The following is a 19,931-nucleotide window of genomic DNA, read 5'->3' on the forward strand; positions in this document are numbered from 1 at the left end:
GCATTGCTGGTTTGACTATGATTTGTAGCTATCACATAAATTCCAAGACAAGCCCAAATTCTTAGGTAATAGCATTGTAAGTCATTACATAAGAACATCTTGAAAACTAAATATTTCGTTCCGGTGATGTTCCGCCATCAATTTTCATTTTTGTTTAGCCGTCACGGATAAAGCTGGTCTTACGTATAAAGTTGTAGAAGCAATTCCATGGTGTATTCATTGTTTGCATACCTACCGCGAATAGGAGAAAGTAGATAGTTGTCGTAATCGTTAAGGTTAACTCAAGTGGATAAATATTGTCTATTATTAGTGCTAAAACATGGCTCATTACATAATATACTTAGTCTTAGGTAGGGTAGTAGTAAGGTATTAATTAAGTTATTAAAATTCTATCATGCACAATTCTTATATATATAATATTTTTTTAGTTTGAATAAATATTTTTAATTGTACTTACATGAATAATAATTTCGTTAAGCTGTCAAGAGAATGGTTACTCCAAAGTCACGACCGGTCTGTCAGAAGCGAACCGATTTAGATGAGAATATTATATATTATATATATATAAATATATATATTTTATTTATATATATATATATAAGAATATTTTCTTAGAAACTAACTAGTTCGCTGTACCAACACATCTAAGGAACGTAATTTTTATCTTACCCTGAGTCTTTCTGTAAATCCCGTGTTCTTTCAGTTACCTTCTTGACGCTTAATTTAAATACTTTGTTTAGTAAACTATGGTATAGGGTAAACCACTAAACAAAAAGCTCGAATGTTTCAATAATAATTTAACTGTACACTGCTATTTTGGTTATATCATATTGTTAAGCAATCACCATTCATAGATTTAGGTTTATAGCACTATTGTTACCAAAACTAACAGAACATTCAATGAATAATTACGCGGTTTACCTTTGACACAGATTCTACAATCTTACCTAAAGTAGGTTGTATATGGATTTATCTATCGCATTTTAAACACGCTGAGTCCCGCGGTTTTACCCGCGTTACTCTGCTAGAAGTTCCCGTAACCAAATAACGAAACTCTACAGCTATATAATTCTGAATAATAAGTACTTATACATGATGTCAGGGTGGGTACCTACCGGGCAATCCACAGCGGGAACTTTCCTCGCTCGGAGTAAGAGCATTGCAGTCTAACGAGGAAATGCTACTTGCATACATTTACTGATAGTACTGTGCCGCAGGGGGCAATTTTATTATACTTAACAAAGAGATATATAACGTAGAATAATAAATTGAAAATTCTAAAATACAAGTTACAATGAAGTAAATATGATCATGGTTTGGTCGAGGAAGAATGTCCAGAGTTTCCAGTCGTATGTTTCTACGAATAGCAGTGGTACATGATATAATTGTAGATAGCGTGACAAACAATGACGCAAATATTTCATGGAAAAGAAAAAATAATATTTACGTTTACCAAAGACGTAATTTAATTGTCTTTTGGTATACGGAGACACTGATTTCAGACATGATCAGTCTTAGGCTTTGTATATTTTTAAACGCGATTATTATTAATTATCAAGATGGTTATTATCACTTAAATTAAATTGTAGATATATGTGAAAACGATCGAAAATTCTATTTACTTCCTTCAATAACAATTTAAAAGCTATAATATTAAAAATATTCATTTGACCTCAATTACAATGCATACGTTACGAGTTATTTTCGATATTTATTTCGTCACGTTTGAGATATAATAATTTGCAGAATGCATCATTTCATCACTTGAATCTTTAAAATGTTAAACATTAAGCCATTAGACTAAAAAGTAGGAAGTAGCACATCGAGCTTCTTATATTACCAAACAGCCAGAGGGAAACAAAGCGTCGTACACCTGATCACATAATAACTCATGTGTGACCGGATTATGTAAATTAATGTTCATATCCGGCTACGACCTCTAGAAGGTCTCTGCAATTACAGGTACTCATTATGTTTCGAAGGGGAGGGACGAAGAGTCGGATCTTCTCTCATCATCATATTGGAAGTGAAAGTGAATGAATGTCGGAGGCTTAATTAGAGAGAACCGCAGTGCCTGCGTCAGTTGTTGTGATATCGCCGTTCAACGCACACAGCGTACCGCGTACGCGCAAGTTCATCAAAAGCTTCAATAATACGAAAGGTACCGTGGATTGCAAAATAGTGCGAACTTGCCAGTTATAAAATAATATCAGTGCTTCAGATTTAACGCTCATTAGTGTACAATTTTTAAGGTTTGCTGTGGTATTATTTTAAAATTGGCTTAATAAATTAAATATAATATTTTTAATTATATTTTATTCGTCTTAACAAAACCTGATTTGAAAAATGTCTAAGCACTGTAACGTTCTCAAAATTAAGCATATTTTTTTAAAACAAAATTTTACTTACAATAAAAGATTAAAAAGTTATTTTAATTACAAAAAATTTCTACTGAGAACAACTTCGGATGCTAGCTTTCCGTCTCATAAAATGCGTACCAAATTGTCGATTTCTCGCGCGAGCACCTTTTCACGCAAGGAGGTCAGAGAGGCGAGTTTTGCTTTCACAAATACAAACAACAAAATAAATTCATCTCACGTATCGATTGTCCTCAAGCTACGCTACCTGCATAACTAAAAGAAAGTGAACTCATTCGGTTACCTCAAAACGGCAGTTGACTACTTTCCTTGATACACTTCCGATCAAATTAACAAGAGATGCACGTCCCAAATGGTAAATTGAATGGTGGCATCAAAATCATGTCACTAAAACCCATAAAATAGATATAATACATAAGTACTACCCATTTACGATACCTAATTAGTACCGATGTTATCACCGTGAGAGTCAGATATTAAAATTAGCCGTTACAGTAAATTAGTCTCTGAATCGACTTAATGTATAATTATCAGTATTACGGTATATTGTATATGAGTACTTAATGCCAGTTTACCAATAAACTTATATAAACATAGATACAGTTGTAACGGATTACAAATCGTTTAATTACTAACGGTCAAACCGTCAAATTTAAATACTATTTTAAAGGTATTACCGTAAGTCATTTATGTGTTAATTTTTTGCATCAGTCTGTAGGCATATGATACAATATCAAAGGAAGATTTAGCATTCGAATCAAGGGTGTCACATAGGCAAAATTTAAATAATTATTAATAAATTGAAGTAGTATATTCACACGTTTATGTGTTCATAATGTTTTAATATAGAATCTATAAATATCCTAACAATAGCTGTTTTTTAACTAAAAATTTACAATACGAGAACCTCCACCTCCACCTATACCTCGAGAAGACTCCAGAGAGAGACAGAAACTCATAATAACATCATAACTGTAAATAACATGGGCCCTTGGTGATAAATCCTTTTATTAAAAGGCTAATAAATTACATTTTACAGATGAGCCGGCACACCTGTTTGGCTGCAGCGGCGCTGCTGGTAGTGTTTTGCGTTGCAGAAGCACAAAGAAGATTGGCGCTTCCAGACCCACGGAGTTGTGCTAATAGTACGTATTTTGTTTCTATGTTGTGTATATATTCCGTAATAGGCATGTTGTAGTCATTTGTGTAATAATAGTAATATTGTGTCTTATGATAATAGTTTCAATATTTAAGATTAACATTTGCTCGACATATTTAGTTTATGTTTTAAGTATAATGAAGTATAACTAACACTACAAAAATGAAAAATAAGTCTCTACTTAAAACGAGTAAAAACAACATGAAATCCGATATCCATATCTATAAAATCGTCAATTACTCAAAAATACTTTTACCGGAGATGTTATGATGAAAAAAAATCAACAGTATTTATTTATACAAACTGCATACAACACCGTAATAACCGGAATTATCTTCTTTATATTTACTAGCCAAACAAAAAAAGAAAAGAACATAATATTTAAATAAATAATGTTGTAGCGAAAAAGAAACTGAATCACTTAAAGCAAAAATGCATGTTAATATCCTGGCATCAGTACTAACTGTAAAGTTGATTTTAATGTAAATCTTAGTACTTGTATTTTACCGCATCAATAATCACATTATTTCGTGTCTACGAGCTATAATTCCCCCGAACTTAGCAAGATTTAATTATACTATAAAATTGTGTAAAGTTTGCAAATAAGAGCAATGAACACTGGTAATTGTCAACATGAAAAAAATCCTAATTCAAACGAAATATTTGTACAGGACACGGTAACTGATGATCTTTAAAATAACCTTTAATCTTGTCTAATGCACAAAAAGTTACATTCAGTTGTTTTGACCAATATTTGTTACTAGTTAGTGAAACAATAATTAGACCAAGATAATCGTGACTTGATACAGAGGTCATTAGATTTCAGCAGCCTTTCAGAGATGTGCAATGGTCACGAGTATGTTTCTTGCACAATACTCGCTTAGATGTGGTGACTGGTGGCTCACCTTGTAGTCTAATTGCTGTACATAATGCGAAGTGATGGCACTAACGTTAATTATTTTGAGCCATTCGTACATTCAAACATATATAGGTCAAGTTCGTTTTGTCTGCAAAAGGAAATGTTAATTACTTAGGTGTAAATTGATCTAAAGCGATCGACGATAACCAAACCATTGATAAATATTAACGCTTCTATCGTAAGCACTAGAATTTTTTATGCTAAAGAATAACTGTCATTTTCTTTTTCTGGCTTAAGTATTGGTATTTTCCTAATCTGAAAAATAGAAAATGGAGGAGCATATAAATTTTTGGAATTTTGCAAGTCAAAAAGTAATTAGTTGTGGCATTTCTATATAAACTGTATTTTTTATTTATTAATTCAGCACCGTGGATTATTCATTAACTGTGACCAACTTTACTAGGGACAGTGTGATTTAGCATTTAATCAATATTTATTACGTAATTACAATAACATTAGTGAAGAATAGCCCGCATGGAAAGTCTATTCAATGTCACTTTGCAATTTATCGTTTTAAAGTTGGGTTTTAGATTTTATTATATATAACAATACAATTTAATTGCGTACGTAAAATAATAAAATATATAATGTCATTGTTTGTTTACTATATACTCGAGTTTCACTATTTTATCAGAAACGTGTTTAATACTAATTTTAAAATGATCGTATTATAGTCTGCTAAATGATGTCTTCCATATCAATTCCCTACTTAAGCCGGAAAAAATATCTGGCATTAGAGAAATCATATAAACATATTATGAAGCTTTATCTTCTCGACGTTTATAACTAGCCTATAGGTCAACAGAGTTGAAAACCAGGATTTGATTTTAGAACAGCAATAAAAATATATTATTAATTATAATAAATAGTTAATGTAAATCCCATTTACCCACAATGAGGTATACACATTTCTATGTCCTATTCGTCTGAGGTAAATAATTTTTATCAGCTTCGTTGCCCACCTGAAACCACTATATACTTATACAACTGTATATAATTGTTGCTCCCAAATCGATCCCATAGTTTTTACACCATGTGCGTTAACCATAAAACCATGCAGGCTTAAAATATTAAATTCCTCTACAGACAGTGTCGCTACTACCCAGGATTGTGGCTTCAGATATCTACATCTGTTTTGATAAAATTTTTCGTTTTGATAGCAAACTGTCTTGTATAGAAAAATACATTCGCAGCCGGGGTTCGAACGCACGATAAACGTTCAAGCTTAAGTTTAACCACATGGCTAACACTTTTCAGTTTTAACCGCTAACCCATTTTATATTAAATGCGGTTGTGACAAAATGTATTGTCTGAATATTCCCACAAGAGGACTTATAAATGTTGCAACGCGATGTCAGCAATATGTGCTATGGGCGTTACCGAGTTGTATGGGAGTGTACGGACAATTGAACATCATTTATTTACAATACTAACAAAACATCATTGTTCAAAAGTATTGTAACCTTAAAATATATTATCGATACCGGTTAGAGAGGCTGTAACTATTGAGTTTCATGCCGGCTGTTCTCAGATCTCACTTTCCAGAAACGAAAATTGACGACCAAAAGTTCTTAGTAAATATTTACCTTTTACTAAGAAAACTAAATTAATACGTCTCTTAAAAATTATAATCACATTGAGCTGCGTTTAATTTTTCGCTGTTGTGGTTAAATTCAACTGAATCATTATGAAATCCTTAATAAACCGCTTCTTTAGTTTGTAATTAAATATAGTACATATTTATAAGACCAACATTGAAGGCAGTACCACTAGTTTTCTATTTTTTTATTCCTTCTTCATCCAGGGCATCATGATGCCACGGTCAAGTCACTTAAGTAATTTCTGGCAAAAATATACGAAGCTTGAAAGAAGTTTTTTTATGTTTCCTTTTACGCGAACCTACATAAGAATCGCATATATGTATGTCTGTCCCATTGATATTTTACAATTTCACTAAATATGTATTTTAAAAAAATCAGTGGCGCTACAACCTCTTTAGGTCTTGGCCTCTGATTTCTGAATCTGTTTCATGATCATTTTTAAATCTAATAGGCAATTAGGTGATCAGCCTCCAGTACCTGACACTCGCCGTCGACTTTTTAGGTCTAAGACATGTCGATTTCCTTACCACGTTCACCGTTCAAGCAAATGTTAAATGCGCACATAGAAAGAAAGTCCATTGGTGCACAGCCTGGGATCGAACCTACGATCTCAAGTATGAGAGTCGCACGCTGAAGCCCATTAACCCAACACTGCTCACATATTAAATACAGACTGATAAAGTTGCCGATTCACTACTCCATTTTATGTACCGTAAAATCTAATCATAATGTTTAATATTCATCCTGATTTATTATGAGTATAATTATAAATAAAAAACTTGCTGAACCACATCACATAGCCTTTCATATTTTATCTTTTCCACTTTATACGCTCATGTAGTTTTATGTGTGTAATTTGATAATGCCTAATTTTGGTGAAAATAAAGGTATTAGCACGCGTAAAGAATATTTATGGATACACGTTTTAATTTATATTTTACGCACATTAACCATGTGCAAGTTTAAAAAATAGATGCCTTTTTTGTAATAAAACATTTTATAGTGTTTTTGACATACTTTAGTTTGCATTTTATACCTAATTAGCAATTACTTTGTTAAATTTCTAAAAAAACTTTCTTCTAAACTCAATAGCAATATAGCAAACATCTATCATTCTAGATTTGATTTTTCGTCTTGGATAGGGAGGGAATGACAACAAGAACGATAAATACTTTAAGAAAAAATTACCGTAGTGACTACTATATATGATTCTTATTCTAAATGATATATCCCCAAATCATTTGTAGAAATGACGGGTCGTTAAATTGACATTAATGACATAATAATATGTATGCTAATAATTACGTGAATCACTAAAATTCATATTCAACCATTCACTATTACATAAAGCACAAATGTTTCCGGTACAAGTCCAAATATTACAACGAAAGTTATTTGCAAAAAGTCATATTTTACACGATGCATTGAGAAAGGTCATAACGTTACTTTCTAGTTACGAAACATCTTGTGACCGCGTTTGTATAGTAAATACGTTTTATGAACTGGCACCTGCTTTTCTAAGCGTATAGGTGTGGTATGAAAAAGCTTTAGCTTGACTTTACTGGTGTAATAAATTATGTTATGGTATAAGTCCTAAAAACGACATAACTACGCATTTAACGACTCTTCCCAAACATACGTGCCTGTAAATCAAATATTACTAGGATGTAGGGGTTTGTTTAAAAAAAAAAATATAAAAAAAATCAAATATTAACGATAACTTTAATTGCTTAGGGGTTCGCCACTCAACATACAGGGATGGTCGTGGAGTGCTCCATTCATACTTCTTCAGTTGGGAACACGCACCCACCCGCAATTTGGAAGTGGACTGGTTAGACGCCAGGAACATCTGCCGTCGTCACTGTATGGACGCCGTCTCACTGGAGACCCCTCAGGTAATCATTTTTTCTACATATACGTTAACTATTCAATAAAAGGTAGCGGTTGGAATATTGAAGTGAATGGTTTAAAAGTAAAAACAAGAGTTTTTTTTTAAATTGTGTACGATAAATTCACACAATTTACTTCACTTTTAAAATGAATATTTTCCTACGCATTATAAAATTAACCACCCCACGGCCTAATGGCTAACGCGCGTGATGGTAAACCGGGTTTGATTCATGGAAAAACAATAGCTTTTTCAGATTAGTATGCACAGAAAGCTGATCGTGGAACATATCATAGTATCTTTAAAAAAAAATTTAAAAGAGAATTGCATCTCTTGTTGTTACGCGAATGTTCCGACTTATAAAATTTCCAACTTCTAACGTAAATTAAATTTTGTTACGTGTATTGCGAGGCTGAGAAATTATATGGTATCCAATAATTGTGAGATGACCTCAGGGTTACCATCTTTAGCCAGTTTACATCATAGAGTCACTCCAGTCGTGAATCGTGATGTTCACTTTCTCGACTATCAAATTGATTTCTATAATAACATTAGGCAATCGCAATGGGTGGTTACGAAACTGAAACATACCAGTAACAATTTTGATTGCAGTTTGCACCAATCAGTATTAATACTTTTGCGTAACATAATGCTGTGCTGACTTATTAGTATGACAATGATTCACTACCATAACAATTTATAAACAAAACAATATTCTTGCTAATTGAAACTGTTTAATCACTTAAAGTTTTAATTTTTTTTTCACTTAACAGAAACTTTCAAATAAATTACCTCTGTGGCTGTACTGACACAATAATTAAGCACAAAATTTATGTAGTATTTTATTGTTACTATTTAATATTTTTCATTTTTTTTCGTTGTAAGACTGCTGTATAGTAAAGTAAGAAAGGGCCATATGCCATCTCCCGTAGATTAAACTTTGCTTTTATAATTCACTGTATATTTTTGCTGGAATGCTGACCTAGTGAAGTAGGAAGCCAAACGCAAATGTTTTTTTGGCGCACGCATTGGCGTATAGTGCGTGCTACAGAGACGACTATATAGCCTAGATTATTGTTCTATGGGAGCTTTCTCAGAGAAGTGTAGACGCGTAACAATTTAATTGCTTATATCCTTGTAATAGGCAAATAAAGAAAACAGCTTAGATAAGAAGTAAATTTTCTCCAAACATTTCCTGTCGCGGTTAACCTAGTGTCAATGTACGTAATACTATTGTTAATGTATCTTCCTATGAGGAAGCACGTCGGTGAATACAATTACTAGATATATACATATAAATATAAACAGATGAGGGTTATATTATGTCCATTGAGCTGGTTTCTGTAAAGTTTGGCGATCTAAGCTAAGCGATTTTATTTAATTTTGATCCCATTGTATATGTTTCTGCGGGCAGAAGCGATATACGTAGTGGTAGATGTCGATAAATACCTAGTTGTCAGGTCCGATGCATACAAATACAATGCAATAGATTGATCGGTTTTTAGAGCGTGGAAGCGTCCGTGAAAGGGGTGCAATGGCCGGCTGCGATACTTGACATACCTACTCATAAGGCGCAGACAAGTGGCACACGGCATACATACCTCGACCGTTTTACTTAAGCCGGAAGCATACGACGGAGGTGGACTTCCACTGATCACTTGTAACTGATTTCACATTTACCCAGTACCTAGGTAACATGGGTCAAATAGATAGATATAGTATCGTTTATGAATCTATAATATTGGTAATTGCGACGCACAAACCTTAAACGTCTAGGCAAAAGAGGTATAGAAATATTAGTAGAAGGGGTAAGATAGCTTTATTAGGCCATTTCATAATTTTTAGTTCTCTTCAATTTTAGAACATAACCAACATTGAACATGTTTATTAATATTAGTGCCTATTGTACGAACATATGTTTAATTGAAGACGTCAAAATTTTTCGGTTTACAATTTTAGCGTGTTTTTTTATATTATAGTCTTAATTGGTACTTTAACATACGTTATGGTCCTAGGAAAATGAATTCATAAAGCAGAGGATCGCAGCGGGTAACGTGCGGTACATTTGGACTTCTGGTCGTAAATGTAACTTCGCGGGTTGCGACCGTACCGACCTCCAGCCCCCGAATGTAAACGGTTGGTTCTGGTCCGGTTCCGGAGCAAAGATTGGACCCACTACTCAAAGGAACACCGGAGATTGGTCTTACACCGGCGGGTATGGACAGCAACAACCTGACAACCGTGAGGCTGCACAAGTAAGTTTTAGATTTTGAATTGCCATTAATATTCTGTGGTGCAGTACCCATGTCATATACCTATTACCTAATGGTGATTTATTAAGGTAATTAACTGGGTACATTCAAAACCGAAACGTTAAAAACTACCTTATTGAGCGTTCTTGTTTTTTTTTAATGAAGTCAGTTAAAAATATCAATCGACCGACGATCACATTTCTGTGTAATGAGAATATAATCTTACTTCGTGAAAATAAGATGCAAATTTATATCCTAGTAATATCTTGTAGTAGTAAAATCTTGTCGTTATTATATTATCTAAATTGAATAAATCACAACAAATCGTATTTCTTTTAATTCTTTGCGTATTCGGCAAGAACTACATAAAATTGTTATCTATGGTACTGACACATGTACTCACCTTTTCTAATAAATTTGCGTTTCAATGAAATGAATAACTTTTTAACATACGTTTCTTTTACAGGGCAATGACGAATCTTGTTTAGCAATCTTAAACAACTTCTACAACGACGGTGTCAAATGGCACGACGTGGCCTGTCACCACGTGAAACCTTTTGTCTGTGAAGACAGTGAAGAACTGCTTAACTTCGTGAAATCGCGTAACCCCGGCCTTCGCCTATGAGATAATTGAGCCATTACGGCATTGTACAAATCCTAAACCTATTTTTAACTTATTTATTACGATAGTTAAATTTCACTTTTGGATTTAAGCTTTTTGATATTGATTCAAAATTTACTGTAAAAACATGAATGCACAAAATAGGATAAAGTAACTTATATTGTATATGTAGAAATAAAATTTTTAAAAATAATATTGTTATTATTATTTGTGACTAGGTATTTTTTCGTCAGATTTGTTATCCACTTATTTGCAACAATAAACGCGAAATATGCCTTTCATTGAACTCACTTTAAATAACTAAGATAAACAAAAAGAAAACAAGAAAATTGTATTTGTTTATTTAAAAAAGTTATAATACACAAAAAATATTTAATAACACAAATTAATACAATTTAGCTTATAGAGCACTGAAATAAAGTAAAATAGAACGAAATTGACATGTCTGAAACACAATTTACATAAAAACATTCAATTATACAAAGAAATGTGACAAATTTATTATAAAAATAAATAATACGACAGATACAAATTAACAAATTAATCGAACAAGAGAAATTGACAACAATTATTTATGAACAAACACATTAATATAAATTCGAGTTGATTAATTATAGACATAACAAAGTTCATCATAAAACATAAGTGAAAATTCGAAATTTAAAAGTTTTAACACAATTTTAAATTTAGAATTGCATTTTTGTATTGAATTCAATACAACATTCAAGCACACTACAAAATAAAGGTCTAAATAAAAATTGTTTAAACACAAAATACTAATGCATAGATTCTCAATGAAAACGAGCGAAATGGGTTCTTACATTATAATGAACACAATTATATGCTGTTAATACATAATCTACTTACATAACTATCTAAATTTGGTATCAAAGCCAGCAATTAAAACACTTAACTTTCATCTAAATGCAAGTTGTCGTCATCTAAAACCTTTCACATTTGAGATCTCTTAATATAAAAATTACGTTAAATTGACACGAATCTCTTGTCTCAGAAATGAAGTCAAATAATAAAATATTAAGACAACTATCAAAAATCAAATACGTAAAATAAAATGGTTCGTCGACTTCGAAAAAATGTACTGATATTATTTATTATTAAGGCACACACATTGCAATATAAATAGCTTAACTTTCAAATATACATAAAGACATAATACTAGCTTATTATTATCATATTGTAAAATGTCATAAATTTTCTAAGGGAACTTCCTTGAGTCAGTTGTTACACTATTTTATTGTAATAGTATCCTAATTCTGTAACCTATCGGCAATTGTATCATAAAAAATCTCTACTAATATTATAAAGATTATTTTATTTATGATTTTATATTTGTAACGAACTTTTTTGCCATTAGAACGCTAAGTTGTCAGTTTTTATTTAAATAGTATAAATGTCAGGTCGTGGGAAGGCCGCACTCTTTCTGGCTAAGGTCTTAGTTTGAACAATACGTCAAATCGAATGGACCGTAATGGTAATAAACGATAGATTTTTTATAGTACATTGTCAAGTTTACGAAACAACTAAACGGGACGAACATGTAACGTCAAATAAGAAACTATAAAATTTTAATGGGAAGTCGATAATTTCGAGCTGTCAAAAAAAGTACACTCTCCTTTCATTACAACACTTGCGCAGAAACAAACAAAATTTTAGTCAAAAGATAAGACTGTCTTAGGGAGCGTTCAAGTATTACGTAACGAATTTTGGGAGAGGGGTCCTTTTGTAAAACGTTAAGATGCGGGGCGGGGATTTAATTACGCGTTATTGTTAATATTATTTTCGACTTTCCAGTACTTTACACCACATGGTAACTTTTAGGTATAAAGAGTCACTAGGTGGTCACGAAACGTTTTACTATACTTGGGTACAGAAAAACGTTACGGCGCGTTACATGAGAGGGGGGGGGGTTTAAAAATTTCCAAAAATTGCGTGACGTAATACTTGAACGCTCGCTTATTAGTACGTACTAAACGTACGTATACGCAATGAGCGTACACTACGAGAAATGAGTCTTATCCGCTAATATAGCTGCCATTAGAGGTTTATCAGCGAGAGCTGCGGTTAACTCGGTCTCGTCCCAGTTAAGTCTAAGTTTTCGGGATCTTGCCCCACCAGTTCCGATGATTCGTAAAGCCCCACGCGATTCCAATAACCCACAGGCACTACACAACTCACTGAGATCCAATGAGGCTATGTTGCGAGATGTGGCCACCCTTAACAAACACAAATATTTCCATTATTGGGGTTAAATTATCTAAGAATTTATTCAAAAGGTGAAATTAAATTTCTAAGAACAAATTTAAATAATAAAAAATAATAGCATTGTGTTAGTATTTACATACTCGGGAGTTGATTCTAAAGATATCCATGGTTAGTTTGACTTTCCGGTACAGTTTCCTATAATTAAACCTTTCTACAGTACTGTTCTTAGGGTAAGAGTTAAAAATTAGCGCGATCTTTTTGATATATAGTCTCGATTGCTTTCGGTACTTCCCTCTAAGTGTTCAAAATTCACTATTGTATAAAAATATAGGAATAACATTTCATTTCCACGAAAATTCGCGATGCGCTTGCAGTTAAGAATTAGTAGACGACAAAAGTTACAAAAAAAAATCATGTTCTAGAATGAAAGATACTCACTTTTTATAAACATCATGCAGCTTCCCAAGCAATATTTCTTTATTCTTGCCCTTCAGCATGATGATGCTGCAGAGTATTAACTTCTGTTGCATTGGCATTTGGTCTCCGACCTCTGTGTTAATTTTACTCGAACCGCCATAGACATCATTGAGTACTTGTAACACTTGCTTTAGTTCAACAGTAACCGTGGAATCACTTAACATGGCGTCAACAGATTTACTTTCTCCAAATTTATTTCGTCTGGCGAGTTCTACGACCCGTCGACCGATGTCTAAAGCTCGTCTCATGTCGCCCGATACGGCTGCTATTTTAGCTGAAACCAATAATTTTTTTGTCAACCCCAAATAGTGCGTAACACTCAAAATATTTAAAAGTTAAATTTTTCTCGTGATAATTTAATTTGTTAAACAATGGAGTGACCACTGACGGGAGAAGATGGAAAGACATTAAAGCGATAGGAGACGATAAATGGTGAAAAATGCGGGGAATAGAGCAATGGAAACGTCTAGAGAGGTCCAATGAGAGGTTCATGCATGAAGCATATATATGAAGACTGCAATTACGAAAAAATATATGAAATGGGACTTTATTCCAAACAAAAACTATAATTTAGCCATAAGACTTTAATATAAATATTTTGATTTCAATTTTTTCATCGTGATACAACACAACAATATTGCATGAAATATATCCGAAAGGATTTCTTATTTTATTTATTTTAAGATCTACCGAAGATGAACTGGCAAATTGTAAATATCCCCTTTATGGTGTCATATTTAAAATACAGAATTGGTTTATGTCATTATTAATAGTCATAGACCGTGAAAGTTAGATGTTTTGTTTTGTTTTGTTTGGAAATAAACAATACTTTTTATCTTCAGATTCGGAGGTGGAAAAGGTAGGTTTTAGGTATAGGCTGGGCTGAGGATTTCTGTATCTGTGCCATAATCATTGGTTTCTTCTAATAGGTGATCACATACGCCGTAGACTTTTTGAGTCTAAGGCATGGCGGTTTCTCATGTTTCCTTCACCGTACGAGCGAAATTTAAATGCGCATATAGACAGACAGTCCATTAGAGCACGGCCGGGTTATAACCTCGACATCAAGGATGAAAGTCGCATGCTGTTACAACTACGCCAACACTGGTCTTTATTTTTACATAGTTCATGATAATTTTTATCATCAAAAACGATTTTTTACATAAGAACAATTGCTAAGTAAATGAAAGCAAAGAATAATTACAGTGTCATTAAAGGCGCCGATAAAATGAAATATATAATAAGAATGTGAGCAGAACCCTAGAAGCAATAAATAATAGTTTAAAAAAACTAAAAAACACGCTTTTAAAGCACATTAAACTAAAAAGTGAAAAATAATTCCTAATTTAGGCTGAAAATGGTAATGAACAAAAAATACTGGTATTATTGTGAAAAAGCGTGGGTTGCTCGATAGACGAAAAATATGGCACAGATTTAGTTTGATGTGCTTTAAGAGCGTGTTTTTTAGTTTTTTTAACTATTATTTATTTTTTAGTTAAATATTTTTTATTTTTTTTTCATTTATTTTTTCGGATTATTGCATTGTCATCGATCTTTGACAGGTGCGCAAAGTTTGAATCTGTCCGTTAAAAGTGGGTCAAATTCGAGTCCGAAGGAGTCGGTTACATACATACATACAGGTGAAGCTAATATAAAGCGTGTAAAAATACTTGGGCACTTTAAAACGTTTTCATTACATACTAAAATAATGGATAAAAAAAATAGTCTATATAATACCTGCTAACAACTGCAAAGCCGGTCCCGAAAACACATTAGTCCGATCCTCACTAGCCAAGACTTCGGTGAAAATATTGATTATCTGCTCCTTTGTGTACGGAGCGAAGTGCAATGTTTGTGGCCTCAAAGAGCATCTGGCTTGTAACCGAGGCAATGTTCTCTCGGTTAAGTCTAGGGCATTCGCAACACCCACAAGCACTATCCCATAGTCCTGAGCTGGCCACTCAAATATTGTGTATAATACAGATTGCCTCTTACTGTCTAGTTGATCTATTTCGTCTAGTATTAGGAGGCTGTAAAGATTTTTTTTTAAATAATTATAACGATAAATTGCAATGTTGAAATGTGAAGCACTATCTATTTGTATTATATTTCACCGTTTCAATTAGTGTGGTTATAATCGTCCCTATAGTAATTATAAGTTCTGATTAATTATTATTTTATGTATTATAAGTTAAACACTTCTGCACTTCCTCACAAATCTTTTTATATTTAAGCATCATCATTCATCATTGGGTATATCTATATAAGGGTTGCCTGGAAGAGATCGCTTAATAGCGTTATACCCGCCATTTGCTCTATGTAATATTTTTATTTTATATATTGTAGTCATATAAAATACACAACATAGTGCTATAAACTGTAAATAATAATAATTAATTTTGAAATTAATTAAAATATGTTCACAATAACAATTTTAAATTAATATTAATAATAGTTTTATAAAATCTTCTCTGCAACGAAATCCGCATTGTTATTTTAACTATAAATTAGATGTTACTCAAATACGACGTAAAATATCAACAGCGGGAGGGCTGAAATTGTAGCATTTTTAACTTAATTTTCTCAGTAAATAATAAAGATAAATTGCGAGTGTTACTGAAGTATGTACCATTTTTATACGTCGCATCTACTTATGTCGAATCCTGAAGTCTAAAAGGCTTAAGAGGTAATGCATTTAAGTCGAGTAAGACTGTATACAATAAAAATTTTTTTACACAATAATGTACTTTTACGTGACAACACACATTAAAAGAAAATACAGAGATGTGTATCCATGCCGTATATTTGAATTACGAACGTTATAATCTTTCTATTATGGCGGACTTTAAACATATTTTGTCCATTGAAATGTTACATTTGCTGAACATTTGTTAGAGGACGCAATTTTATTTATGGAACAATACAAGCTTAACCTCAAGTTTGTGGGGTTGGCGTGCTTGTCCCCCGGCTCCATCTGGGATAAAGGGGTGCAAAAAACACGTTTTTGGCTATATCTCCTATACTATCCATCGTACATAAAATTTGTAAAGACAGATTTTGTAGCAACTCGCTGTGCCTGTATGTATATGTAACTTTTTATCATAAATCCAAAATTCAAAAAGTGAAAATATTTTTCCTATTTCTAAAGTTATGTATTATTAGAAATTTAACTATTTTTTACGTTATAGGGAGTTTTCGTTGTAACGAATGTCGTTATAAAGAGTATATATTATTACGTTATTAATAGTCCATATTAACTAATATTATTGTTGAATAATATTGGTTAATAAGGAAATAATATATAAAATGTCTAACATAAATTATTACTAAGACTTACATCATTTTATGTTTTTTGTTAAAATACTTTTCAATAGCCGTCAAACACGCTTTCTCTGTTGTCCCCGAAGTCTTTATATGCAGCTCATTACATATCCGTGTGTAAATACTTGAAGCTGACTTCATCATAGTACAGTTGATATATACTTGTTTGAATCCTTGCTTGATCTGAAATTATCATTTTATGATTGATAAATTGCAAAATTATAATTTGTATGTATATTTTATATAGCATTATCATGATGACTGATAATAGTCATCAAGGTTATTATATATTTAAATTATTTTAACTGTAATCAGGAAAATATATTTCTATATGCGATTATGGGAATGCACTGGTCTAGAGTTCCCAACTTATGTACATTTAAACAGCTCAGCAACCTACCCACTCGATATTATCTGGTACATGGTTTGATGCTGAAAGTGAGTGTTTCTAATGCTCACCTATTTCAATATGTAAATAATAATAATTTAATAATTTGTCATTTGTTTTTTAATGTAAATAATAATAAATTTTCAATTTTCAATACTCAACAAACCATACCATACTCAACCACAAAACTTCTAAGGCTTATATAAACCAAAAAACACTTTATTTTACGAACGATTATTCTCTTTTAGAAGTACTTTCATCTTTGCTAAAAAGCACTTTGTTCAAAAAAATTACTCTACTCTAAACTTTACTGAGAATCTTAAACGACACTGTTTAAAGTTTTACTAGTGACTTAAACGTTCGACCCTCCCAATGTCGTGTGTTCGAATCACAGCTATGCACCAATGTACTTATCTTTGGGAATTTGACACTGGCTCCGTCAAGTGATGGAAAACATAGGAAGGATTCTCATAAGTCTAAGATACCGGCGTGTGTCAGGCACTGAAGACTGATCACCTACTTGCTTATTCAGAAAAACATCACGAAACAGTAGGAAACAGCCAAGACTAAACCCTTTTGTCACCACTGGTTTTTTATTATTATATTGAAACTGTCCTTAATTTTTAACAGCAGTTAATTAAAGTTGAAGTGTTAGTGAAGATTCTACAATCTGTAAACAAATATGCATAAGTAATGAAGATACTAGCTGACAACATGGAATCCCAGTGTAGTCCACTGCCATTTCATTTTATTTATTTGTGGTTAATTTTATGATCCACATATAAATTTCCTCACCTTGTCTAATTGTAAAATATATGACAAAGAGGCTGTCTTCCCAGTACCAGGCTGTCCAGATATATATAATGATGCAGATTTCTCATTGTCAAGATGATCTATCAAAAAGTTCTCTAGAAATTCGATTTCTTTCTCTCGGCTAGTCAACCTCTTCAAAGGTGAAATTGGCTTTCTGGAATTTATTATTGTAAGTCTCAATATAGATGTTTCTTGTTGTACACAAATAATAAAAAATAAAAAAAATACTAATATTTTAGAGTAGTGACCACTGGGATAATTAACTAAAATTAATTATTATGAATAGTTTTTAAATATGTTAAGCTGTTAAAGACAACATAACTAGTTTAAGAAAATTCTTAGCAAAATGGAAGCAGGAGATGATAATGATATAAAAAGATACTGGTAAATATAGGAATATACATACTCAAGTAATGTGTCATCTTCAAAGCTCTGGTTTAATTCATTAGTAATACTGTTTAATCTGCCAACTTTGTTTGGTGTACAGTCTGAAATTAAAAAAATTGCCGTCTACTTCAATGTACCTAACACAGTCCAATTAAAGTATATTAAGGCTTAGGCTATTAATAGCTTATCAAATTATTACTAATAACTTTATTTTTATAATTATATTGCAAACAAAATTGTAATTGTTCCATGCATCAAATGTTAAAATTGTTACAAATCTTAAATAAAATATTATAACAGTCCTATATATTTAATTAGTATACTAAATGTTTGGTATTTATATACATAGTTTTATATTAATATGACATCAGTAATTCCAGAGCCACAGTAAATGAGTAGATTGTAAGAAAATGTATTACCATTATCATAAGCCTTTAAGGTTTTTGAAAGGCGTCTTTTTTGTGGTTTAATATTTGTAAGATTTTCATTCTCTAAATTTGATTTCCTTTTAACATCTGTTATACCAGTCCTTTTACGCTGACGGAATGGAATTCCAGACTGTACACTAGCCATTTAAGATTATTCTGCAACAAAGATTATTACAAATTATAATAGTTCAAATTTAAATTTCTGTAGTCATATTTGTAAAACTTACACATGAAGAACAATGAAGGTTATAAAATTTGTATTACTTTATATATAATTATTATGACTATCTGAATTGATATTCTCTTAACAATTTTAAAGTATTAAGTATTTGTCGCCAATGTGACACGAATGTAAATAAACATGTAGAATTGTGAAGTTTAATTTTATAACCTGATAAAAATTAGGAACATTTTGAATCTTTTTAGATTTTATAAAAATCAGGAATTAGCAAATATTATTAAATAAACACGCACTTACCTAATACTTTGCAACACGTAATATATAATGCTTACGTTTGTACTGACTACTGCCTAACACCTGGCAGTCGTATCCTATTTCTTAATTCTTTATATTAGATAAGTCTAATTATGAATGAACTTTTCATATACTCAATATTTCCTATTTAAGCGTTCATTATTAAAGGATACCGGTATCCCAGAAAGTCAGTTATTGTTACTTAAAATACGGAGCACAAGAAGCAATAGTGGTGATTTACACTTTTTTGGCGCGAAACTCGAGAGCCTATCAGCCTAGTACATACTGATACTACACAGAACATAGCTAGTAATTTGTATGCTAACAGAAGTCAAAAACGATCAATTGTCAAACACAAACAGGTAACTTTTTTTTTTCCTTATGGCTCTGGCACGGTTTGTGCATTAGCCAGCGTCAAGTAGGTATAAGATTTTTATATGTCGCTGTTTTAATTATTTACAGTTTATGAATAATAAAAAACGAAGGAAACTAATCGCGACATAACGTGCGTTTTCCAATTACAGCACTAGAGCGCATTATGCGGCATAATGCTCTACGTTGAATGTTCCAACTACAGCAACGCTTCGCACAATAGAGCAC

General features: G+C 32.1%; 2 protein-coding genes across 3 annotated transcripts; one reads left to right on the top strand and one right to left on the bottom strand.

Moving 5' to 3' along the window:
- The first annotated feature begins 2,009 nt into the window (after nucleotides 1-2,009).
- LOC125056380 lies at nucleotides 2,010-11,012 on the top strand. The gene is made up of 5 exons (XM_047659424.1): nucleotides 2,010-2,161; nucleotides 3,418-3,523; nucleotides 7,792-7,952; nucleotides 9,961-10,200; nucleotides 10,664-11,012. The coding sequence occupies exons 2-5, from the start codon at nucleotides 3,418-3,420 to the stop codon at nucleotides 10,820-10,822; spliced, it is 666 nt and encodes a 221-aa protein (XP_047515380.1). The 5' UTR covers nucleotides 2,010-2,161; the 3' UTR covers nucleotides 10,823-11,012.
- A 1,711-nt stretch (nucleotides 11,013-12,723) lies between these two features.
- Nucleotides 12,724-19,607, bottom strand: LOC125056377 (cell division control protein 6 homolog). Of its 2 annotated transcripts, none has more exons than XM_047659419.1 (8): nucleotides 19,370-19,607; nucleotides 18,848-19,012; nucleotides 18,448-18,529; nucleotides 18,024-18,195; nucleotides 16,857-17,023; nucleotides 15,257-15,549; nucleotides 13,481-13,793; nucleotides 12,724-13,053 (listed from the first exon to the last, which is right to left on the bottom strand). In XM_047659419.1, the coding sequence occupies exons 2-8, from the start codon at nucleotides 18,999-19,001 to the stop codon at nucleotides 12,837-12,839; spliced, it is 1,398 nt and encodes a 465-aa protein (XP_047515375.1). In that variant the 5' UTR covers nucleotides 19,002-19,012; nucleotides 19,370-19,607; the 3' UTR covers nucleotides 12,724-12,836. The 2 variants fall into 2 exon arrangements, with proteins under 2 accessions (XP_047515375.1, XP_047515374.1); XM_047659418.1 differs by having other exon boundaries at nucleotides 19,335-19,607.
- Between the last annotated feature and the right edge of the window lie 324 nt (nucleotides 19,608-19,931).

Source organism: Pieris napi, chromosome 15, assembly GCF_905475465.1.
Source record: "Pieris napi chromosome 15, ilPieNapi1.2, whole genome shotgun sequence".
Classification (NCBI taxonomy): Eukaryota; Metazoa; Arthropoda; class Insecta; order Lepidoptera; family Pieridae; genus Pieris; species Pieris napi.

What these genes read in the sequence shown, in the direction of transcription:
- LOC125056380 (XM_047659424.1), top strand. Translation starts at nt 3,418, where the DNA reads ATGAGCCGGCACACCTGTTTGGCTGCAGCGGCGCTGCTGGTAGTGTTT. An exon ending in TCTCACTGGAGACCCCTCAG is followed by an intron (nt 7,953 to 9,960) that starts GTAATCATTTTT and finishes TTATGGTCCTAG; the next exon opens with GAAAATGAATTCATAAAGCA. An exon ending in ACAACCGTGAGGCTGCACAA is followed by an intron (nt 10,201 to 10,663) that starts GTAAGTTTTAGA and finishes TTTCTTTTACAG; the next exon opens with GGCAATGACGAATCTTGTTT.
- LOC125056377 (XM_047659419.1), bottom strand. Translation starts at nt 19,001, where the DNA reads ATGGCTAGTGTACAGTCTGGAATTCCATTCCGTCAGCGTAAAAGGACT. An exon ending in ATATTTTACAATTAGACAAG is followed by an intron (nt 17,024 to 18,023) that starts GTGAGGAAATTT and finishes TGATAATTTCAG; the next exon opens with ATCAAGCAAGGATTCAAACA. An exon ending in GGCTTTGCAGTTGTTAGCAG is followed by an intron (nt 13,794 to 15,256) that starts GTATTATATAGA and finishes TATTGGTTTCAG; the next exon opens with CTAAAATAGCAGCCGTATCG.